Here is a 24,950-nt window from a genome sequence, read left to right as displayed (position 1 = left end):
ATTAATATTATTATTATTATTATTATTTCTTTTCTATTTTATGTGTATAAATTACAAAAAAATATATTAAATGAATTGGAATTAAGATTACTATGAACATCGATATTAAAATATGAAAAATTAAAATGAAAAATTCATAAAAAAACTATTTCTAAAAATGGTCATTGTTAAATTCGTATTTTTGAATAAAAATAATAATAAAAATAAAAAGATAAAAAATTGGTATTTCCAATACCTAGACAGTCTGTTTGATTTAATATATTTTAATCATTTGATTGTTACTCGCACAAGAATGTATTTTTATCACTCTTTTTAATAAAAATTAAACTTTTTCTTTTTTATTTATTTTTATTTTTTTTATCTTTTAAAAATTTACAAAACTTCTAATTTAACTCATCTTCCAGGAGGTTGCAAAAGAACATTATTAATATTATACCTCCAACAAATAAATGATGTATCTTTAAAGTGTGTTCCAATCAATCAACCAATTTGTGTGAACGCAACCCCCCCCTTTGTTGATGTGTTCAAAAAAAAAAATAAAGTTGTAAAGTATTATTATTTTTCTTTGTCTTTAAATGAAATTTTCAATTATTATTTCATTATATTTATTTCTATTTCATCTCTTTTTCTTCTTCTTGTTGACGACTACAGTTTACTTTTTTAATGTAGTTGATTGTAGATTAGCAAAAGATGTTATCTATCCACTACCAACATCGGTAGAGTCATCAAGCAATGTATTAGAGTGTCTATACATACCTTACAACATAGACTTTGAATTTGTTGGACCTTGGACTCTCGATAAACGACAACTTGTTAGATCATTCTATCATACAGTAGTAGCCAATCTACCTGTATCTACTTTCTTTCCTTCAAAATCTAAACAATCAAGATTCATTATTGTATTGTTAAATGGTAGTAGTAATGACGATAATGATGGTCACCATCATAGCTATAATAAATGTAAGTGGTGCTGAATAGATAATACATGTACATGTTATTAACAATCATTGAATCTCTCTCTCTCTCTCTATCAAATCTATAGATACAATACCAACAAAAGAGAATGAACAATATAAATTATATGTTGATAAGGAGCAAGTTAGAATGATGGTGTATTCACATCTTGGAGCGATGAATGCTATCAAGACATTGGTTCAAGTGGTCTATGCAAACAAAGAACATGCCATTTGTGTCATTTATCTACCTCTAGTTATCAAAGATTCTCCTTCTATTGAATATAGAGGTTTATTGTTGGATACTGGTATATATATATATATTTATATAACTCATACCATGGTTGGGAATGATTTCTAATGTTGTTTTTGTTGATGTCTTTAGGAAGATACTTTTTTGATGTAGAATTTATTAAATCATTGATTAGAGGAATGAGTATGTTGAAATTAAATACACTGCATTGGCATATTACAGATGATCAATCATTCCCAATTGAAATACCTAAATACCCTAAACTACATGGGATGGGTTCGAATCACCTCGGATTCATTCACAACGAGATACCTACACCCTCTCGATCACACTATTACAGCATTGGAGATGTTTTGGAGATTATCGAGCATGCGACAGAATATGGTGTGCGGATTGTACCAGAGATTGATATGCCTGGACATGCGAGATCTTGGGGGTTGGGGTACCCAGAGATTGTTGCTAAATGTCCAAATCATCAAGCAACCACTAAAACCAACCCGATTAACCATGACTACACTCACAACTATCCATTAGATATTTCAAATGAACAGACATATACTGTGATTGGTCAGATACTGTCGACTCTTGGTAGACTGTTTCCCGACCCATACATACACCTCGGTGGTGATGAGGTGTCGGTAGAGTGCTGGCTCGAAGATAAAGAGTTGGTTGCGAGAATGGCGCAAAAGGGTATACACAGCGGCGACCAATACATGCCGTATTTCCTCGACCGTCTCCTCGATATTGCCAACAAGACACTTCCACCCTCCAAACAACTCATCTTTTGGGAAGACTCATTCGTTGATTTATTCCTTTTACAACATGGTCAATATCAAAAGATTCTTCATCCCAATAGTACAAGTACAAGTACATCTCCAGTTTACAATAGTAACAACATAATATATCAAGTATGGAAAGGCGGAGAAACTATTGGAGAGTATCTAAGAGACCAAGAGATTATTTATAGCTTTGGATTCTATATGGACCCATCGTTTCAGAGTTGTAAGTCATTTGAGGATTGTTACAGTCGGTTTGTTCCAACTAATATTTCAAATCTCTTGGGTGTTGAAGGGTGTGCTTGGGAGATGACCCAACCATCGTCCAACTGTACAGAAAAGGATTTGACCGTTGTAGAACGTGGATTCAACGATCGTGTATGGTTCAGACTCATTGCAATGAGTGAGAATCTATGGTCACATGATCAAATTCCCAAACTAACCAACAACAACAACAACAATAATGCCAAAGACAGAGCTCACTCTTTTACAAAACAAATACTATCCAAACAATTATCCAAATCCATGTTATTTGATAACAATAGTAATAATCCTCAAACAACAATTGATAGAATATTAAATCATATAAAGAAGACTAAATAATAATAATAATAAATAGATCAACTTAATCTAATTTTGTTTTTTGCAGCTGCAAAAGTCAGATATGAAAGTTGATCATTCATTAATTAATATATCTCCGCGCTACTTATATATATACATACTAAACATGTCATCATTAATTATTGATAGTCATGTTGTTGAACAAGAACAACCACGACAACCTGTATTCCCAGTAAAGACAAAACAACTTTCAGTCAAGATTAATAATGTTCATACCGATATATCAATGTCTGTGTTTGCTGGAACTGTATTTATAACAATTGCTCAAACACAAAGATTCTCTACTTGGGTAAGTATATTCTATATACATATCAATGCAAACAAACAAACAAACAAACAAACGAATAAACTAAACAAAAACTAAAACTCTTACTCTATTTATAGATTAAAGCAATTAAACAATCTGAAGGATTTGAATCGGATGAACCATGTTATCATATTGAATCATTACTTGGAGGTAATCAAGATCAACTAGTATCAATCTATGCACGTCAATTAATCGAAAATATATCACAACGTTCTCCCAACTCTCTTTTACTATCAATCTCTTTGACCGATAAATCTAAAGAAGCATTCAAAGCAATATTGGATGTCATCTTTGAGAATAGAATATGGTAGAATAAAGGAAAAGGAAAGGGTGAGACATAACAATCTTCTTCTTTTCTTTTCATACTACTCCTTTTGTACACAATAACAAACATAATCTAATGGTTGGATATATTTATATATGTTTATAAATCATACAGTGTTCTAAAAACCTTTGTCCTGTTTTTGTTGTTTATTTATCAAGATATAGGTTTGTTTGGTTGGGGATTAATATAAAATAGTAGGCAGGGTGGGGTGGTCGGTCGGTCGGTCGGTCATTCAGTCGATTGATTGATTCAATATATCTATTTTATGGACGGACAACTTTATAGTTTAAATTTGTTGTTTTGTTGTTTTGTTGTTGTTATGTTGTTGTTGTTATTTAACTTATTGACCGAGAGTTGCAATGACGGCTTCAAGTTCTTCTTTGTTGTAGATCTTGTACTTTTTCTCTTTCTTTGAAATGACGGCCAATTCGACATTGGTAGTAGTGACAGCCTCTTCCATGACTTGCTTCAAGGTGGTCAATGCCAATTGAATGGTTTCTTGGAGTGAAAGTGTCTTTGAATATTTCTCTTGGAGGGTGGTTTGGGCACCTTCTGAACCGGCACCAATAGCCTTTGCATGGTATTGAGTAAAGGTACCTGATGGATCAGAGTGATATAATTGTGGTCCTCTTTCATCAACTCCTGCAATTAAAAGTGCAACACCAAATGGTCTAGACTATATATGTAATAACAACATACATCAATCAATCAATCAATCAATTTTATCATCATATGGTATGATACCAATTTAGTAATTTGAAATAGAGATATAAATTAGTTAACATGTAATATAATATATATTGTATGTTGTAATTTAATTAAATTTAACGTACCATTCTTTCTTCACCATCCTTTCTATTTTCACCAAAACGTAAGGCTAAATCACAAATTGACTGTACAGTTGATTCAATACCCATTGGTTCATCGTAGTTGAATCTATGATTCTATTTTTAAACAAATGATAATCATTTGTTAGTAATTATTATTATAATAATTAATATAATGAATGTTATTATTATTATTCATACTTGAGTTTCAATTCTAGCGTGATCTATAATGGTTCTAGAGTCGGCAGTTAAACCAGACATGGCGCAAATAAGATGATAATCGATTTCAACAACCTTTTGAATGGATGATGGCTCCAAAAGAGTAGAGGTGAGACGCTTTTCGACAACCAAAACAACACCCTCTTCGCATTGAATACCTATAGATGTCGATCCCAACTTGATTGCTTCCAAAGCATATTCTACTTGAAACAAACGACCTTCTGGTGAAAAAGTATTTACTCCACGGTCATATTCAGATCTAGATTGTTGAAATTAAAGTAGTAGTAATAGTAGTAGTCGTAATAGACAGATGATGATTAGTTGAAACTGTCCTTTCTTTCTTTCTTTCCTTCCTTTAATCTCTTATTGTGTCTGTCTTTTAAGAGAGAGAGACATACCTAGTTAAAAACATTCTTAAAAGTGTATGTATATATTTATGTGTATTATAATTTTAAAATATAATAATTGTGTTATTAAATTCATTAATCAAAGTTTGTTGATCTTCACAGTGCCCACTATAAAATTCATTTTTTTTAATTTTTTTTAATTTTTTTCTTGAACTTCCATCTGAGGTGTTATTTCAAATTTCACTCTATTTTACTTTGAAGTGATAGAGACCCAATGAATGTATAATATTCTCACATTATATATATATTATCTATCTAGGATTAGATATATTGCGCATTCTCTTCTCGAATACGATACACTAATTAGTGATGATGACGAACTTTACAAGATCGACCAAGAAAAAAGATAGAACTTTTGAGTTGAACGGTTTAACAAGCTCTTTGACCTCGGATTGGAGAAAAATGATCTTCTTGAGAAGGAGGTTGTTACTTTTTGATTTTTTGGGAAACCCTTTTTTTTCAATTTTTGTTGTTTTGTGGAGATTGACAGGTACACTAAAATGGGCGGATGGTGATTGACAAAGTTTATTGCTTGTTCTATGAACAAAGAGATGTTTTAGTGCACAGGTAAGGAGGGGAGAAGACCTAACACAAAAACAAGAGACAAGAGACACAGAGCCACGCAGCTAGCACTCGATACTACGATCATCGTGACAAACAAAAAAAAGATATATATATAAATATACATATATTCTAGTAATTATCACTCAAATTGTTTGTACATATTTATATATATCACTAACCATCTCTCTCTTACTCTTTCTGTCTATCCATCATCCATCTATCTATCCATCACACATCTAGATAGCCAACACTAAAGAGGGAAGTAATATATATATATAGATATTATCTTTGTCTTGCATAACAACAACCCAACAAACAACAAACAACAACAAGAACAATAACCAACAATATAATACATATAATATACATATAACAATACGGATATAAATATAAATAATAATAATAATAGCATTAGTAATGGCAGAATATAATAAGGAAAGATTTGTTCAAAGCATAAAGTCGATAGGCAAAAGGCCGGGTGTAACTACATCAACGTCATCGTTATCAGCGATTCCATCCTTTTCAGCAATGACATCCAATCTAATGACATCTCCTTTATCTTTTTCATTGTCGTCACCAATTGGCACATCGACTCTATCTTCATCCACCTCGACTCTACTCTCTAGTAATAATAGAGTTGGTAGATCTTCCTTTGACGACAGTGATGATGACAATGATGGTATCGTAATGTCTACTAGTTATAGCAACATTATCAGCCCAATGAAAACTACCACACCATCTTCATCTTTATCTTCATCTTATTCATCTACTTTTAATAATGGTAATCAATCAAATGGTAATAATAATAATAATAATAATAGTATTCTAAAGAAAAGAAACTTTTCATTTATTACTTTGGATTCTGAATCATCATTGCGTTATCCATCTCCTGTAGTTTGGAATTCCAATGAACCGACAATTAATCATGATCTACCAACCCAATCCAACGGATCATCACCTCCACAGATTGACAATACTATTATTACTACTAGTACTACTACCCATCCCATGGCAAGTAAAGCACGTGAGCCATTGTATCCAACATCTACGGGAGGAGGAGGTGGATTAACATCTGGTGCGATTGTCTATCCTCCAGGACACCAGTCAACGTTAGAAATTGATGAATCATCAGAGCCTGTTTCATCAAGCTTAACATCACCTTCACAAAAAGAATATGAAAAGATACAACAATACATTAGAAAGAGAAGGCAAAAGGATGAAGAACGAAAAAGAAAGAATGAATTGAAATCAAACTCTCACAATAATAATAATAATAATAATAATAATAATAATAATAATAACAATAGTAACAACTCTTCCGATTCATATATTAGTCCTAGAGATGGTCCATCAATACCTACATCTTCATCATCACCACCTTTGGCAACTACCACTACCACAATGGCAATGGCAACAACAACAACCACCACCACTACTACTACAACTGAACAACAACAACAATATTTATTAAACTCTAATAATAATAATCAAAATAATAATAATAATAATAATAATAGTAATGATGAATCATCATTGATATATGAACAATCAAGAGGTAAAAAAGTGTATAAAAAGAGAAAACCATCGTTGGGAAAATCAGATGCTGCGATTGGGGCTCATACACAGATGGATCTAGAGTTTGGTAATGTGGGAGGCTACCCCAAGGTGTTTGTGCAGGGTGGTAACATGTCAGAGATCCAGTTTATGGTGAAAGGGAGCCACACAAACTTGTTGGGTGAGGAGGCTACCAACCGCGACTTTGTGGTGGTGGCCACGTCAAAGGTGTGCGAACACTTCCAACTCAGCAACAATGTCGAGAATGTGCGACCAACCGGCGAGGTGGTCTTCAAGGGCATCTCGGTGCAGCGATTGGGCGAGTCCAAAGAGTTGGTCATTGTGTTTGGGTTGTATGACAAATCGACACATATTCTGCGTCCCATTACATGTGTCGAGAGTGATACACTAATCTGTTACAACACAACCAAGGATCTGCCACCACCATCGATCGAGAGACTGTACTGGGACACGACAGACCTGACATCGCAGCTAGTTGTCGTCAACCTCGAGGCCGACCGTCTCAAGTGGGGTCGCTCCAACCTCATGACACTGTTTATCGTCGAGACAGAGACTGGCAAGATCTTCAAAACCATCCAACAGAGCGAGTTTGAGCGCGGCACCCAAATGAAAAAGTCAGCGTTTATCAAACTCGAGCGAACCTACCTCAGTGGCGCATTCGACATGTACATAAAATACACAGAGTCTAAAAACTCTAAAAACGCCCTCGAAAGCACCACCTGCTCTTTCCTCGTTCATCCAAGTCGCGCCGAACTACTCTCATTACCACGTTGCCCCATTCCACGATTCGAAGTGGGAGGAATCAATCTCAAAGAACTAAGACCACACAATCCACCCGTTATGGCACCTGCATCATTGAAACAATCAAACAGTCGATCTAGACTATCGACATCGCAACCCTCAACACCTTCCTTTGTCACACCACCCCATTCCTCAATGTTATCGGCATCGACAGCATCCACTACTACTACAGCCTATTCAAATCCATCAATGTTTTCGTCACCACCTCTTTCACCACAATCACCTCCTGGTTTAGTCAATAACAACAAAAAAAACAACAAAAATGGCGCCCACATTTCTACTTCATCTTCATCTTCATCTCCATCACTTAGTAAAAGTTGTGAAACTCTTATTACTTTTAATCCAAATGTAAATAATAATCAAAATAATCAAAACTATTTATTCTATAATCAAAACAAAAATAATAATCAAAATAATAAGATAACACTTGACGATATTGTTGAAAGTATTGGAGAAGATAATGATGGAGATCATTATATAGTGATGGAAAATTGTTTGACAATGGATATTGTAGCCAAAATCAATCCTGTACAGGATTCATTATCTATTTTTCGCGATGAAAATTCGTTTGATCTAGAACAAACCAAGACCATTGCACAAGCAAGTTCATTTAGATTCTGCATTGGAGATAAGCCTTTTGCAAATATACAGTGCTTTATTCGTTCTCCAGTGTCATCCAAACACTTTCATCTTCTTTTTGAAAGAAGGGATTTTGCTGCTGGACACAAACTCAAGGTTGTTTTAAAATATTGGTATGAATGTGAACAATCTATTTTCTATAATGATCAATTTGTAATTGTACCTCCACCAAATGACGAAAATAATAATATTAATAATAATAATGATAAAAATAATAATGATAACAATAGTAATAATAATAATAATAATAATGACAACAAAAATGAAAATGATAATGGAAAAGTTAGCAAGAATACCCAAACCTTTGCAACATTTAGAGTCAATTTTTATGGTGATTCAGTCAATATCAAATGCCCTACCGATATTGAATACCATGGTTTACTTGAAAAGATCAAAAAAAACTTTAGTCTAGACCCTACAGCCCATCTTTCAATTACCATTTTCCAAAACGACAAATTCATTGCACTCACTGAACACAATTTAGAAATAGCCTTATCCTTTAATAATTATACTTTACAATTATTTGTTAAAGGTAAATAATATATATACAAAAATTTAAATATGAAATATATAAATTAATTTCCAATTGTAATTTTATAGATGAAACCAATTTTGCTTCTTATCCAAAACCAAATCAAACAAAACCAAAACCTGTTGTAGTTGAAGATAATTAATTTAATGAAAAGGAAAGGAATTGTTCAGAATCAAGAAGAACCAGTCACCCACTCATTTTCGTTGTTGGAAAAAAGGTGTCAGCATTCCACGAGATGTGGCATTTGGAGGGTACATATAATAGTTTAAGTACAAATAACCATACTCAATTGTTAGAAAAATTAATTTATTGAATAGGAGATACAGAAAGAGAGAAAGTGAGGGATATAAAATATATCTTTATTTTTAAAATAATAAATGATTGCTTCACTCTTTTTTTTTCCATCCCAACTACTACAAGAATGGAATTCATTTCATTTAATTAATTAATATATTAATTTTTATAAGTTTCTTTTATTCTATTTTGGATTCATTAAAATTATCAATCATGGTTGAAAAATCTTTACAAAGTGATAAGAATTTTAATTTATCCATTTGATTAAGATTGGTGAAACTTGATGGAGGGATATTTGAAATGATTGATTTTACACGATCGATCGTAGTAAAATGTTCGATAGATACATCACTATACTTTGCAGATAAAAGATTTGCCTTTTGGAACATGGTCAATGGAGTATTGTTATTATTGTTGCCTAGATTATATTGTTCCATAAATTTACTCATTTCATTTTGTTTTTCATAGATTTCAAATTCCAATGATTTAGTATATAAATCAAATAATGAAAACATTGCCTAAATATAAATATAATGAATAATATTGATTAATTTAATTTCAAAATAAATATTTGTCTCTTTTTTTTTTTTTTTTACCTTTTTATATTGACCACCCCAAGAATTTATAATATGATTACTAAAAATAGCCAAGATTGCTTCATGTACTGTTGGTTTGATACGATTACTTGCGACCTTTTCCCATTCCCAATAGTTTGAAAGTTTTTCGTTTCTTGATTTCTCTTCGACCAAAATGTGAGCCCATCGCATCGACCCAATTAGATTGGGGTTGGACTTTATCTGTTCGATTTGGACAGTGTCTTTAAACACTGGATTCTTTCTCTCTAAATGGATGGCAATGTCAAAGGCATCCTTTAGTAGTTTTAATAGATCCTTGTCCTTGTGTGACTCTACTTCTATGAATCTATTCAACTTGCCCTTTTTCATAAAATAAGAAGGACTAGAGTTGAATATGACCAATGGATCTTGGTTTACATTTTTGTTGTTGTTGTTGTTGTTGTTGTTGCTGATATTAAATTTGCCAGACTTGGCAAATTGATATAATGATTGATCGCTATATGTCGATTGTGGTAAAATAGAACTATATTCATAAATATTAAATGGGTATTCGATGGCTCTAAAGTGTGGCAACTCGTGTATCGATAGACGAGACAATGAGAGACGGTTACCATCGACCAATTGGGGGCTTGAAAGACCATAGGATTGGATTCGCTTGCCGCACTCCTTTTCCAAGTCACCGAAATGTCTCTTTAGATTCGATTCTATCTCATCTATCGTCAAACCTTGACCAACCAATGCATCAACATCAACCGACAACAAAAAACTATCAACCATTGCAATCTTGAAACGTTCCAACGAAATCTTTATCTGATCGGCCACAAATGTCTTGGAGACAAGTAATTCTCGTGAATCAATGATTTGAGATCTCTGTACAAACACCAAATCTCTTCTTGTCACCGATACACTTGAATCGCTCAACACTGAATCCAATACATCCAATGGTTGTCTCCAATCATTTCTATTTGAATGAATAACATTACATCCATTATTTAATGCATATATCCTTAAATAGATAAAATAATAATAATATTAGTTAATGGTTCAAATTAAGGATAATAATTTGTACTTACAATGATGCTCTATGATCAGATTCAATATAATGAATATCATCAACATTGTACCCAAATCGAGAGAGTGATAGGGATTTGTTTGGAACAAGTGGGAGAGTAGAGTACATTAGATTGGGGTTGGTGTTGGCTTTGATGGTGGAGAGATGTTCCGATGTAAGTCTTGGTTGTGCGCATTTATATGATTCTGACTTTTGTTTCGATAGGTCAAGTTTTAATGTATTGTCAATTGTCTCTTCATCTTGTGTATCAAATAACTTATTATTATTCTTTGACGATGTAGAATATGATGATGATGAAATGTATCTATTATTTGATGGTTGATTATATTGATAACTATATTGTTGTTGTTGATTTGAACATATTGTAGTTGTCGTCTTTGGCAACAACACCAATCGTCTCTGACAAATAGTTGAAGCTGATACTAATATCTTTTGATGATGTCTTAACAACATCCTTCCTTCCTATCAATCAACTAGCAGCTATTCTAATAGAGGAGAGAGAGATTCAACAAAAGTAGAAACTACTTACCTACGTTCAATCTGTCCCACTCTGTTCAGAAAAAAAAAAAAAAAAAACCTTTTTTGCACACGACGAGACGAGTATGACTTTAATGATCATTCACCGCCATCATATTACAGTTAGTGTCATTGCTTGTGTTCGATCATCGTATCTCTCTTTTTGTACATACATCATTCTTTATTATAGAGAGTAACTAGTGACAGTATCATACATATACATATTAGTATTATATAGTTAGATCAATATAGAGAGAGAATATACATACAATGGGTTCAAGAGCAATCTTTAAGGTAGACTATAATACAATACAATATATATGATGCAAATGAACTTAACTAATCAATAATGTACATTTATATATTCTATAGAATCAATTGACAAGTACACCATTATGGCATGTAGTTGATGCTACAGGACACCATGTTGGTAAGTTGGCATCAAAGATTGCTGGCTTGTTGAGAGGCAAACATAAACCAATTTTCGATAACTCTGCGCCATTGCAATGTGGAGACTTTGTAGTAGTATTGAATGCACATCGTATAGAGTTTACAGGTAAAAAGTGGGATCAAAAGTTGTACCGTAAGCACAGTGGTTACCCAGGCGGTCTCAAAGAGACCAAGGCCAAGGACATGCGTATCGACAACCCAGAATATATCATTCGTCATGCCGTTATGGGCATGCTCCCACGTAACAACAACAAGTCTTACCTCGGACAACGTCTCAAGGTATACGATGGCATCCACAACCCACACCAAGGTCAAATCGCTCAAATCCCAACTTCACCAATGCAACTCAACATTGGTCCATACGAAGCACCATCATTCGAACCAACTGAACAAGAGATCAACGACTACTTTGCCGGTTACCAAGTAGAGGTTGTCAACAACGACGAACAATTGTCAATGGTCGAAACAAAGGTCATTTCACACAAGGAAAAGTTAAAGATCGAAAGAAGATTAGAGAGAAAGAGACGTGTTGGAGAATTGAGACCACTCAAAATAGATTTATCAACTCAACAAAAGAAACAATAAAAAAAAAAAAAGAATCATTATTATTATTATATATATATAAATCATATATGTTTGTATATGTATTCTAAATTAATTAATTAATTTAAACTATTTTAACTTTATTAAAAGGAAGAGGAGGAGGAGAGTATAGAGTTGATAAAAGATGATTTGATTCTTTATCATTGATTGTGATTGATTTAAGTGAATGATGTTGAAACAGCACTAGTGGATATAGTCTATAGTCGATTTGTGCAATTGGTCCAAGTGAAATAACCAACTCACTTGGACATGTTGTCTTCTTTAAATATTCTCCACCAATACATTCAATTAATTTCTACCTGTTGGATTGGTTTGGTTAATCGAAGATTCATTCATTCAAGTCCAACCCAACTATCACGATTGACACTTACATTTGATTCTGGCAAGGAGCAAGTTCAAATACCTTTGCAATGTATGTCGATCATCACGACTTTTACAATAACAGTCAATAATTCTCCTTTGAATGTATATAGATAGGTGGTTCGACTATTATCATAACATTGTCTTGTTGTACATCTATAATGATAATATAATAAGAGAATGTTTAATATTTATTTTATATACATTAATGTGTGTGTTGTTAAACTTAAGCATACACACCATCGAAAGACTAGGATAGTTGTTCTTCCAACCCATTCATTGCACTTAAACTTTTAAAAGTTACATAGGTAAGTTGTCCTAGTTTTAAAAGCTAAAGTTACAAACAAACCTCCGATGTTCCTCAGTAAGAGATTTATCGTCTCATTACATAAAATAATAAAACTTTGAGTTTTTTTCAGACCCTGTGCTCACAGCTGCACCAATAAAGGGGTAAAACTTTTAGACTATTAATTTATTATTTTTTGTTTGTAAAGGTATAAACAATATATTAAATAGTAATAATAATAATAATAATAGTTGTCATTATTCAATAGTCAAAGTAAATACATTGGTTGGTTAGACAGAATAGAAGTTTAAATAACAATAGGAGGGAAGAGGAACAGCAGCAGATAATTAATAGTAGGAGGAGGAGGAGGAGGAGGGTAGTTCACCAAAGAACAACAACAACAACAACTAGAGTATACATTTGTATAAACTACACAATGTGTCTAGTTAGTTCTTGTTGTTGTTTCGATTGATTGAATCTTTAACGACCTAAATCTAAATAACGGGAGTGGGGTGGAGAGATAGACAGATAGATAGATAGACAGATTCAAGTGAAGAAAGCGAGAAAGCAGATGTTTGTTGTTCTTTTTGTATCTCTTTAACAAACAAAAAAAGAGTGAGAGAAGGTAAAAAACAACAACACACCCCTCCCTTGGTGTGGTGGTAGAGGAGGAGGAGGAGGAGGGTGTTAGTTTTGTGCAGAGGAAGAATAATAATAATTATCATTTGCTAATCCAAAAACCAACAACAACATCCAACAAAACAAACAAGCAAAGCTGTTTGTATCCACCCCATTAATTATCAATCAGCTATCCATTTAAAAGCATTAGAAGAAGAAGAGGAGGAGGAAGCGAGAGAAAGAAAAACACAAAAGATAGAATACAACTTGTTATTTGCTCTACTTACTTGTCTTGTTCGTCTCTAACAACATCATCACTTCTACTACTACTATTTTACTGACTTCACACATAAATCGATAATAACTAATAACAATACAATATATATTTAAAAATTATAATTTGTTCTTTTCTTTTTACTTACCTCAAAATTCTTTGTTATTGTACAAACATTATATAGTTTTTATATTATATTCTCATAGAAGAAAGATTAGTAAATAATCATGTCTTCAAAGGAAGTTTCACAATCAAATAGGCCAGCAAGTATGTTATATAAACAATAGATTAGATTGACAGACAAGATTGATAGATCTCGATCGATAGATTATTAACAATTATTCTAATACCCTATATTTATTTATAGATACTGCTTTTAAACAACAAAGATTAAAAGCATGGGAACCAATTCTAACTCCAGCACCAGTTATTATTACATTTATTGTGATTGGTATTATTTTTATTCCAATCGGAGCTGTCATGTTGAATGCTTCGAACCAAGTTCAAGAATACTCTAAGCGATATGATGATATTTGCGATGTTGGCAATACTACATGTAATATCTCTATTGAAGTACCCAAAGATATGGATGCTCCAGTTTACATGTACTACAGACTCGAAAACTTTTATCAAAATCACCGTCGTTATGTAAAGTCTAGAAATGATAATCAACTACGTGGTGAGGTTGTCACCAGCTACGATCAACTCCAAGACTGCGAACCATACAAATCGGTTGGTGATAGTCACGATCCAAATTTCTTTTATTTACCATGTGGTTTAATTGCAAAGTCTATGTTTAATGGTAAAAAAATATTTAAATATAATATTATAACTAGAGTTTGTAAACTAATATAATATTTATTTTTTTCTCCTTTTCTAGATTCATTTACTGTAAGACAAAGTGGAGCAGTTGTACCTTTACAAAAGGAAGGTATTGCATGGTCATCAGACAAGGAAAAGAAGTTCAAGAATCCACCACCCGACACTGTTGGTGTTCGTATTATTCCAGATTTTGAAGATGAAGATTTTATTGTTTGGATGAGAACTGCTGGTCTCCCAGACTTTAAGAAGCTCTACAGAATCATCAACACAGACGTTAAGAAGGGATCCATCGATCTTGAAATTAAAGCAAATTACCCAGTCAGATCATTTGATGGCAAAAAATACGTTGTCTTTTCCACTACCACCTGGATCGGTGGCAAAAATCCATTCTTGGGTTACGCTTATATTGTCGTTGGTGTAGTTTGTTTCCTTCAAGGTATTGTTTTCTTGATCAAGCACAAGGTTGCTCCAAGAAAACTTGGTGATCCAAAATATTTAGAATGGAACAAATAATTTCAACAACAAAATTTAATTAATTAATTAATAGTCAACAACAACATCATCCAACAATAACAAACCAACTTGAATAACAATAACAAAAGAAAAAAAGAATAACAAAACTTTAAATCAAAGTTGAATAATCTAAAACGGTGGAAACCCAGACATGACCATGATGTCCTCCTTTCCTTTACAAAAATATTTTTGTAGTAAAAGAAAAAGAAACAAAAAAAAAAAAAAAGAAAGCCAAAAGTGTAAATTACAATCTACTTATCTATATTCAATTAAAATAAGAAATAAAACTTTTAAAAAAAAAAAAATCTTTTTTTAGATGATCTTTCAGTTCTTTGATGTGCAGGCCTGAGAATGATGGGCAATCAAACTACAACTAACCAATTTAATTAATCAATTAAATATATTTAATAAATGATCATCAAATCTGTAATTAAAAGTCAGTCAACGATATAGGGAAAGATTTTTCGGTTTTGGATGGGTACAGTATAATCAATGGCAAAGAATCAAACCATCTTTTAACAACTCTATACTCTCCTCCTCCTCCTGATGATACCAGGATCAATGTGCCACTTGAAAACACAATAAATTAATCAAGAAGAAAGAAAACCCTCCTAAAATTCACCAACATTATTACTTTTTAGCTTTTAGTTTATTTACAAATATATAAAGAGTTGTGTTTGTCTTTTTCTTTTTTACATTAAAATACAGTTGTTAAAACCTCTTTAAAATGTTGTTCGGTTGGACAATACGGACATTTAAGTTTACCAGAACCTTTGACCAATTTGTTCATTGAACTGAGAGAGATGAGATGACCACAAATCAAAAGTACTGGAGGATTGTCCTTTGTACATTGTTCTCTTGACACTGGACAAGCAAATATAGAATGAAATTTATATTTCTGATCTACATTGATCTCTACAGTGAGTGAATTACTATCGTCGTTGGCCTTTTGAAGGACGGAAAAGGTGGAAAGTTTGATAAAAGTTGGTAAAGAGCTGACTCCTACATTGACTGTGATGGCAAGTGGAGATTCTTGAGGAACGCCCATAATTCGATAACTCTCCCTTGCAAATGCATCTTTAATGTCTGACCAATGATCTTTGAGTGCTTGTGGTGCAAATATATAGGCATAGGGCGAATCTTTGAGCCGATTGGCATAGATAAAAGCACCCATCAACGTTTGAATATCTCGCATCTTTGTATTGGCAAATTCAGAAAATGTAGATTTAGCATGTCCAAGTGCTTCCGTTGTCTTTCCACAAGATAATAAATGTATAAATTGTAATCTTTGTAATTTAAATTCTAAATTATGTAATTCTTGTCTATTTTGTTTACACCAACTTGAAAATAAAAGAAAGGTTAAAATAACAAGGTTTCATCATTATTTCTTCTTCTTCTTCTTCTTCTTTTTCTTCTTTTACTTACTTGATGGCGGGTTGTAAATCTTTTTTAATTTCCATTGATTTAATTATATCGTGATGATCAGTAAACCTAGCCTTTAGATATTCTGATTCCGATTGCTTTACACCAATCTCATCGGCGAATAAATCAGCTACATCAAACTTTCCTTCTCGATAGAAATGATACAATATAATCTTATTTACAGTCTTTGGATCAAATTCAATTCCTTTTGTTGATTTTTCTATATCTGATCTAAAGTTCTAATAATAATAATTAGAATCACAATTGCAATTGGGATGTAATAATTATTATATCTTACTTTATCAACCAATTTACCAGTCTTTGATATATTTGAATGTAATTCTTTATGTTCTGATTGAACCTTTTGACATTGTTTTGATTCTGATAATGATTGATAAAGTTTACCAACTACTATTGGTACAAATGTTGATTTAGGTTGTTCTGTTTTACTTGCTACATGTTTAGAAACAAAATGTAATTAGTAAATGAACAATTGTTGAAGAATATATATATATATATCGTGTGGTTGTTTCATATATATCTAACATACAGTCTGAAGCCTTTTCATCATCTTGTAATTGAGAAGCAGTGGTTGCAGCAAATAGTTCCAATTGTTTCTTTGAGCTTGAAAGAGTACCCACAATCGAATCGATATCTTTCAATGTCTTTGTCAGTGTACTCTTTTGCTTCTTGATCATACGTCCCAAGTTCTCTTCCAATTGTTCAAAGTCGATCCTCCCATTATTGTTATTATCATTGTTTGACATTTCTCACAGACAACGTCTCTGTCTCTCCCTCTCTCTACTTTATAGTTATTGTATGTATCTATAAACTCTTTCTTCTTCTTTTGTTATGTGTATAATATTATATTAATACTAATAGTTCTATTCATTCATGAATAAGTTTGCAAAGATAGATTAATTTTGAAATAATTTAATTTCAACCCTTATGGGACTTTGGGATATCAATAATATTAAGTTAATTTATTAAATAATAATCATTATTAATAAATGATCTACTCTTATTGATATGATCCTTATTTATATATATAAATATACTGACTGACCAAATGAATCAATTGTTAAACAATCCATGGTTGGTTGTATTTTATATTTTTGTTTGTTTTTTGTTTGTTTGTTATGTACATGATTTGATTTAATTTGATATGATATGTTTATCTATCTTGGTTGATTGATAACATGTTGTTTTTGGTTTGAATGTTTCTCCGCGGTAGGATGTGGAGGATATTTAACCGAAGGTGGAGAGTTGATGGGTTTACTGGAATTAGAATTGGAACTAGTTTCCTGAGTCATCTTGGGTACTGGATGTGGGTCTAGTCCACTAATCACAGAGTTCACTATAGGTGATGTATGTTGATGTCCATGATGTTTTGGTGATACTGGAACTCTCATTGATCCAGCTCTTCCTACAAAGTTCAAAGTTAAAAGTTAAAATACAAATGCATTGCAAAGATAATACCCTTTTCACAAACATGTACTATTATCTATATCTTTATCTTTATCTTTGAATACATACCTGCAGGTAAAGGTACAAATTCTACACTTGACATTTTATATATATTATATGTTTGTTTGTTATTTACAATGTGATTATTTACAAAGGGGGAGGGTAGGGTTGTTGTTATATTATTATTATTTACAATGAAACGATATAGTTTGTTAAATAATTATTATCTATCTATATCTATCTCTTTATTCTTTTGATTGAAAATGTCAAAGGTTTGTTTGAATAACAACAAACACAATGTTTGATTGTTAGTGCTTGTGTGAGAGTGAACAAACTAGTTTAATTAAAATCAATCCTTTCATTCAGATGATTATAGGGGGGTGATACACATTTTATTTTGAATTGGAGGGAGTAACCACCATTGAAGATGGGGTTAGTTCAATGGCATAAATAAAATTCGATGGATGGCGTGAGTTGACCTAATCAGTTGCGATTACACACACACACACACACACACAACCCAACTATTTAATTTTGTAGGATGTTGCTATTGCCATTATCGATAATTGTGTTTGTTTTGAACCTATAACTTTCTTTGTTTCTTCTCTTCTTTATAAAATAGAATTAATGTATGATAAATCATCTCCAGTGTCGGTTGCAAAATGTCCTCCACTTCCACCACCTGATTCTGAATGTCCTCCACCATCACCACTATTATTATTATTATTATCCATTGACATTTGTTGTTGATTCTGTTGTTGTTTCCTATCAGTCTTTTTAGATTTCTTTTTTGGTTTGTTTTTTTGTTTGTTTTGTTTTCGTTTACCTCCTGAAAAGAGTTGTTGCTGTTGTTGGAATATTTGATCTAATCCCTTGTCTTTGATTTGTGCCATTGTCAAATGTGTGAATGTACAAGCCTTTGGATTCTTGCATTGTCCAGTCTCTGCAAATGGTACGCAAATTTGAATTGGTTGTTGTTGTTGTTGTTGAGGAGGTGGTGGAACTACTGATTGTAATGGAGGTGTAACAGGTACCATTTTGATAAGAGTGATATTGGGTAGGTCGGGATTAAACACTGGTAGTTTATCATGTTCTTTATGTAAATCATAAATAGTATCATCCACTTCTTGTCCCTTCTCTTTCTCTTGTCCATTCTTTTCCTCGGTTGAATAATTCTCTTCTTCTTTATAAACATAAACAAAATGTTCAGTTGGTCTATGTAGCAGTAAATGTCTACCTTCTGGCAACCCAACACATCGTCTTAATAGTTCGATTGTAATCTTTGATGATTTGGAAGGACTGAATCCACACTTTGGATGTAGGATGTGAGTCATGTCTTTTTTTTCAATCGACAATAGTCTATGATTCCAAACATTGACACGAGCAAACAAGAGATGTGCGTCTGGTCGAATATAGGTGTACGACCACCACTTGGACGTCTCTGATGGCGATATATCCTCGATTGTCGACCGTTCTGATTGATACTCTACCTTTGTCTTGATACCCACATACCTGACTTTGAGTCGAGCAGATTGATCGGGTACCAAAGAATGTATCTTGCATCGAATCAACAATTTGATCTCTCCAAATCGCCAAACATTGTAGGTCAAATTGGCAGATGCCAAGTAATCACTTGAAATATTATTTGGTGTCGTTGAAGCTGCAAAATCGATTGGGGGATAGTTTGATAGATCACCTCGCGTCAATCCAAGTGATTCAATTGCCAAGTTGTAAAACTTTTCATTCTTTTCCCTGTTGGTCATCTTCTTTTTCAAGAATGGTTTGTCTAGTATCACAACCTTTTTCTGTTCACCCAATCCATTCTTGTAGGGTCTCGTCACAGTTGGTATCTCCCATTCCTCAGCAAATGAAGGTGCATGATTATTAATTAATTTAATAAATGTAGATGATGACATTACTACATCTATATTACTCTTTTCAACCAATGCCATTATATTTTGATCATTTGATAATGTTGGAATTGTCTAGAAAATAAAAATAAATCAAATTAATAATTTAATTCTCTTTTCTCTTTTTCTTTTTCTTTCTTTCTTTGTTACCTTTTTAGTCCAATATTGTTGATTTGTATTATTATTATTATTAATATTATTATTGTAATAATTCTTGTTTGTACTAATGATTTCAGTGTTGATAGGTATTCTATCAAAGACCATACATTTACCCAATTGTAAAACCGTTCCACGGTGAGTTAGAACAGGATCACCTTGAATCGGTTGGAATGTAGACATATCATATGCCTGTGTTTGTTTATAATATCTTGGATATGTTTTAATTCTTTCTAATCTTTCTCCATATATATCCTATACAAAAAGACATTAATTAATTAATTATTAATAATTAATTACAAAACATATAAATTTCATTCATTACTTACATTTAATTGTTTCTCTACATCATCTTCAATAAAGTGATAAAAATGTTTAAACTTGTTATTAAATTGTGATGGCGTTGTAGAGGATACAGATGATGTACTACTAGCTGGCAGTGTTGTTGTCGTTATTGTTGTTGTTTGTTGTGTATTGTTAGTATTATTATTATTATTATTATTGATATTTGCATTTGAAATCGTTTGTGATTGTTGTAGTCTAGCTTTTGATAAATGATCATTCTCTAACATTTCATCTAATATATCGGTTTTACTACTATTACTACTACTAATAATAGTAGGTGCTACAATTGTTGATGCGGCCATTTTTGCAGGTACCTTTTTCTTTAAATTGGCAATAGGTTTGCTAATAACTTGTATAGGTGGAGGTTGTACACCACCACTCGTCGTTGATGTAGATGTTGATGTCGATGCCATTGTATCAGACTCTGCTTGAGATTCATTTGTCGTAGTTGTTGTAGTTGATGTATTTACAGATTGAGGTGTCGGTTGCTTTTTAGATGCAGGCGACTGAGGTGAAGGAATAGGTACAGTCATAGTTGTTCTACGAGTTGGAGGTAGTTTTCTTGTAGTTGTCAAAGTTGATGGTTTCAATAAAGGACTTGTAGTGATCGCTGGCTTTTCCTTTTCCTTTTCCTTTTCCTTCTCCTCTGTAGTAGGTTCAGGGAAATGATCATCACCTGCCAAATCCATGGATTGATAACTATGATTGTTGTTGTTGTTGTTATTGTTATTATTATTGTTGTTGCTAATACCATCATCTGAAGATAATAATGCAAGTGGTTTGAATAGTAAAGAGAATGGAGATGGTTGTGAAATGGGTTCCGATGACGATTTGTCATTGTCGTCATCGTCGTCTACCCTGACAGTCGTTTGAATGGTGATATCATCTTTTAAAGGGTCACTATATACCTTTTTCTTTGATTCTAATGAAGAAGAAGAAGAGGAGGAGGAGGAGGGAGGGGTTTGGTTGATAAAAGTATTCATTTGTAAAGTATGAGAATTGATTGAATGATTCTCTTGTGAATGGTGTTGTCGGTTTATCTTGTTCTTGTTGTTGTTGTTGTTGTTGATTCTTTTTACTATTACTCATTCTTCTATCTATCTATCTATCTAGATGTATGTAATATAATGTAATGATTCAACTCGTCAATTGATCAATCCAATCTATCATACTACTCCTACTATATTTCAAACAACTAACTAATTAAAATCTGAAATGTACACTTTCGTGAGTTATGATTTCATTCGCGATAATTCTTCAAATGCACATATTTTTAATCAAATTTAAATATATATGTATAAGTTTTGGATGGATGGTCCATTATAATTATAATTTATTATTATTTGTCCCTATTTCTTATTATTATTTGTTATTATTTTGATCGATTATTATTATTATTATTATTATTATAAAGTTACAATTTTTTAAAAGTTGGTTTGATAAGACTACTACCACTATTACTATTACTATTTGTCGGAGTGTTATTATTATTATTATTATTATTAATTGATACATCGGGAGATTGAGAACGTTGAATTCTAAGTGGTTGATTTAATAATGGTTTGAAAGTTGGTGATGGTCCATCCCCACTGCCACTCGAGGAGGGTAATGGTAGCTTTTTACCAAAAAAGTCACTACCACTACCACCTGTATTACTGCTTCCACCAATACTACCACTACTGCCTCCACTTCCACTACTATTATTTGATATTTTCGATAAATCCAATTCACTCTTGCTGGTACGTTGGGTTGTAAATGAATTCTTGGCATCGATTGTAGATACCAATGGTGATGTACTAATTGGTGAAGAGGATGGTGAAGATGGTGGGAATTTAGGTGGCACTGTAATTTTACCTACTACTCCAACTGGTGTCGGCGGTGGTAGTACCTTTGCCTTGTTATTGGTATCTGATGAAGGTGGTGGAGCATTTGACAGTGATCTTGGTGCTGGCATTGGTTTAGTACTTGCTCCAAATGATTGTGATCTTGGTAATGCTGGTGGTGGTGTAGTTGATGATTTTGGATCATTAAATTGTACTCTTTTTGGTATAGTTGGTGTGGTCGCGGTAGTTGTCGTCGAAGAAGGGGTAGTAGTATTATCGGGTACTGCAAATCCAACCTTTTTAACAGGTGCTGGTGATACAACTGGTGACAATGTCTTAAACTTTAAATCATTTGGAACTGGTGGTGGTTTGTTGGGCGGTTTATCAAACAATCCAGCATTAGCTGTTGTTGTTGGTTTTATATTATTATTATTATTATTATTATTTACATTAGTTGATACAGTAGGTGGAACGATAGTTTCTGGATTACGTTTAGGTGGTGGAGGTTTGACAATTCTCTTGAGAATGGGTGATGATGGTGATTGTACCATTGTATTATTATTATTATTATTATTATTATTATTATTATTATTATTGTTGTTATTCACACCTCCCACCATAGTTGGAGCAGGTGCTCTATTGACTGTTGGTTTAAACGGGGGAATTGTGGATGTTGTAGATGTTGTAGATGTAGTAGAGGTACTAGTTAGAGCAGGAGCAGTGCCATAGTTTTTGGGTGGTGGAGGTGGTTTGGGAGGACGGGTGAGTGTAGTGACTGCATATATTTTAGAGTGACGGCTATGTGGTTGGTCGTCAAAGACACTGATAGTGCCACCGCGACGAGGTGGGGGTACGGGACGACGAACACCGTGTGAATTGATAGAGGAACGTGGCTTTTGGTCTGAAGCAGGATCGAGATAATCGATTGACGACGTGTCAACCGGTGGTCGTATAACCATTGATTTGCGGTATGCTGCCGTGACCTCTCTACTCTTGAAAATGTCGTTAAAGTATTCGACCATGTATTTTATGCATTGTGACTGATACTTTAGGTTCATTAACCCAGATGTAATATCTACAAAGTCTGGATCACGCAATAAAGTCGGACCGAATATAATACCTAAATTGTCCGATGTCATCTTATTCACCTCTTTATGACCCTCGATCAATGTTAAAAACTCCATAAACTTTCTTAAAATACAAAGGTGTGATGGTGGGATAGACAATACCAACTGTCTCAGTTTAGCAACTGTCACCTCTATTTTAGTTTCCTCTTTTAAAATAAAAGTATAGTTAGTATTCATCTCTTAAATACTCAATTTTCATTCAAATATTCTAAAACATACTAACTGCTTCCATTGCTTGGGAATAGTTTTCACAAGGTATTAAAGGTTCAGGTAACTCTTTGAAAAAGGTTGATATTAAACCACATATACTGTAAGGGTTCATGACATCATCAAAATTTAAATCACCATCCTCTACTCTGAATTTTAGCATACTAATATCTTTGTTACTTCCATTCACTCTAAATAATCCTTCAGTTTCCAAATCTAAATAAATATAAATAATCAATATTAATATTCAAAGGTAGAGGATAGGGATAGGGATATTTATACACGTACGAACAGATAAATATTGCATTCCTTTTGTTAATACTTCAGGAATACCATTTTGTTGATCAGGATACATTTCTTGTAGTTCTTCTGGTGATATTCCAAATTGAGGGAATTTTAAACGATGAACAACAGTCTTTCCAACAACCATCTTTGAGAATGTATAATCGAAATAATCCATTAATTTAGTCTTGAATCCTCCTCCACCACCTCCACCAGCAGCTCCATTGGCCATTGATTTACCACCTCTTGAATTACTATTTGATCGATTATGTGTTTTTAAATTGGGAGCACTGCTATTGATGACCGATGGCTTACTCATATTCTGTTGCAAGTCATATCTAGATGGTTGTATTCTAGGTGATACACTTGGTGGTGCCACCAAAATATTCTTTTCTCTTAAATCATCTGGTGATGGTCTATGTAAAGTATAATACAAAAACATATATAATTAACAAAGGTAAGATTACTATTACTATTGTCGTCCGTTATTATAGTCGCTATCAACATACCTCTTTTTAATAAATGTATTTAGAAATTCTACAACTTTTTGTTTGATTCCTCTTTGTTCACCACTTGTGTTGCTACTACTAGTAGTAGTTGATGAAATATTTTCTTCTGACATGTTTATATTATTATTATTATTATATTATTGTTGTTGTTTTTGTTACTACTTTATAGTTATACAATTAATTATTATTATAGAGAGTATGTAATTTAATTAAAAATACAGATACTACTTTACTTTATATTGTTATTGTTGTTGTTTATTGTTACAGATGGTGGTGAATTGTTGTTGTTGTTGTTGTTATTTTGAATTGACTGACAGGAATGAGTGAAGAGTAGTAGCAGTACAACAAGAAGAGGAAGGATAGCACTTCAGTCTCTGTGCTTGATGATTGGGGGTTTCTGCCGTTATGTTTGTGATTAACACTCCTGCTGCTGCTACTGCTCTATTTATGATATTTGCCTGTTTCTCTATCTGTCTTTCTTTCAATCAATCTATCTATCTATCTATCTCTATGCTGCTTC

The 24,950-nt window shown here is 32.8% G+C and overlaps 10 protein-coding genes across 10 annotated transcripts; 5 read left to right on the top strand and 5 right to left on the bottom strand.

The window, feature by feature from the left end:
- Window positions 1-40: 40 nt before the first annotated feature.
- nagE (glycoside hydrolase family 20 protein) lies at window positions 41-2,585 on the top strand (the record flags this gene model as incomplete). Its single annotated transcript, XM_004360850.1, has 5 exons — window positions 41-44; window positions 670-960; window positions 1,043-1,261; window positions 1,360-1,389; window positions 1,741-2,585. The coding sequence occupies 5 exons, from the start codon at window positions 41-43 to the stop codon at window positions 2,583-2,585; spliced, it is 1,389 nt and encodes a 462-aa protein (XP_004360907.1).
- Window positions 2,586-2,709: 124 nt separating this feature from the next.
- psmG3 (proteasome assembly chaperone 3) lies at window positions 2,710-3,221 on the top strand (the record flags this gene model as incomplete). The annotated part of the gene is made up of 2 exons (XM_004360849.1): window positions 2,710-2,892; window positions 2,988-3,221. 2 exons carry the CDS (start codon window positions 2,710-2,712, stop codon window positions 3,219-3,221), a joined length of 417 nt encoding a protein of 138 aa, XP_004360906.1.
- Window positions 3,222-3,575: 354 nt separating this feature from the next.
- psmA5 (proteasome subunit alpha type 5) lies at window positions 3,576-4,693 on the bottom strand (the record flags this gene model as incomplete). Its single annotated transcript, XM_004360848.1, has 4 exons — window positions 3,576-3,911; window positions 4,069-4,179; window positions 4,264-4,540; window positions 4,680-4,693. The coding sequence occupies 4 exons, from the start codon at window positions 4,691-4,693 to the stop codon at window positions 3,576-3,578; spliced, it is 738 nt and encodes a 245-aa protein (XP_004360905.1).
- Window positions 4,694-5,669: 976 nt separating this feature from the next.
- On the top strand, window positions 5,670-8,941 carry DFA_05183 (uncharacterized protein; the record flags this gene model as incomplete). Its single annotated transcript, XM_004360847.1, has 3 exons — window positions 5,670-6,807; window positions 7,303-8,799; window positions 8,868-8,941. 3 exons carry the CDS (start codon window positions 5,670-5,672, stop codon window positions 8,939-8,941), a joined length of 2,709 nt encoding a protein of 902 aa, XP_004360904.1.
- Window positions 8,942-9,272: 331 nt separating this feature from the next.
- On the bottom strand, window positions 9,273-11,434 carry DFA_05182 (uncharacterized protein; the record flags this gene model as incomplete). The annotated part of the gene is made up of 5 exons (XM_004360846.1): window positions 9,273-9,611; window positions 9,690-10,674; window positions 10,742-11,182; window positions 11,270-11,290; window positions 11,430-11,434. 5 exons carry the CDS (start codon window positions 11,432-11,434, stop codon window positions 9,273-9,275), a joined length of 1,791 nt encoding a protein of 596 aa, XP_004360903.1.
- Window positions 11,435-11,526: 92 nt separating this feature from the next.
- On the top strand, window positions 11,527-12,291 carry DFA_05181 (50S ribosomal protein L13; the record flags this gene model as incomplete). The annotated part of the gene is made up of 2 exons (XM_004360845.1): window positions 11,527-11,550; window positions 11,629-12,291. The coding sequence occupies 2 exons, from the start codon at window positions 11,527-11,529 to the stop codon at window positions 12,289-12,291; spliced, it is 687 nt and encodes a 228-aa protein (XP_004360902.1).
- A 1,783-nt stretch (window positions 12,292-14,074) lies between these two features.
- DFA_05180 (uncharacterized protein) lies at window positions 14,075-15,182 on the top strand (the record flags this gene model as incomplete). Its single annotated transcript, XM_004360844.1, has 3 exons — window positions 14,075-14,114; window positions 14,215-14,649; window positions 14,728-15,182. 3 exons carry the CDS (start codon window positions 14,075-14,077, stop codon window positions 15,180-15,182), a joined length of 930 nt encoding a protein of 309 aa, XP_004360901.1.
- A 109-nt stretch (window positions 15,183-15,291) lies between these two features.
- DFA_05179 (uncharacterized protein) lies at window positions 15,292-17,371 on the bottom strand (the record flags this gene model as incomplete). Its single annotated transcript, XM_004360843.1, is given in 6 exon segments — window positions 15,292-15,355; window positions 15,817-15,869; window positions 15,889-16,522; window positions 16,608-16,843; window positions 16,903-17,057; window positions 17,155-17,371. The coding sequence occupies 6 exon segments, from the start codon at window positions 17,369-17,371 to the stop codon at window positions 15,292-15,294; spliced, it is 1,359 nt and encodes a 452-aa protein (XP_004360900.1).
- Window positions 17,372-17,782: 411 nt separating this feature from the next.
- On the bottom strand, window positions 17,783-18,174 carry DFA_05178 (uncharacterized protein; the record flags this gene model as incomplete). The annotated part of the gene is made up of 2 exons (XM_004360842.1): window positions 17,783-18,030; window positions 18,141-18,174. 2 exons carry the CDS (start codon window positions 18,172-18,174, stop codon window positions 17,783-17,785), a joined length of 282 nt encoding a protein of 93 aa, XP_004360899.1.
- A 508-nt stretch (window positions 18,175-18,682) lies between these two features.
- On the bottom strand, window positions 18,683-24,543 carry DFA_05177 (uncharacterized protein; the record flags this gene model as incomplete). The annotated part of the gene is made up of 9 exons (XM_004360841.1): window positions 18,683-20,056; window positions 20,132-20,392; window positions 20,467-21,239; window positions 21,391-21,579; window positions 21,655-21,677; window positions 21,901-23,578; window positions 23,652-23,855; window positions 23,922-24,337; window positions 24,431-24,543. 9 exons carry the CDS (start codon window positions 24,541-24,543, stop codon window positions 18,683-18,685), a joined length of 5,031 nt encoding a protein of 1,676 aa, XP_004360898.1.
- Between the last annotated feature and the right edge of the window lie 407 nt (window positions 24,544-24,950).

The sequence above is a fragment of the Cavenderia fasciculata genome (genome assembly GCF_000203815.1).
Source record: "Cavenderia fasciculata unplaced genomic scaffold Scf_Dfasci-G-o-80e12.f1-5, whole genome shotgun sequence".
Classification (NCBI taxonomy): Eukaryota; Evosea; class Eumycetozoa; order Acytosteliales; family Cavenderiaceae; genus Cavenderia; species Cavenderia fasciculata.
The sequence above is the reverse complement of the archived record's forward strand: the minus strand, read 5'-3'. Positions and strand labels throughout refer to the sequence as shown.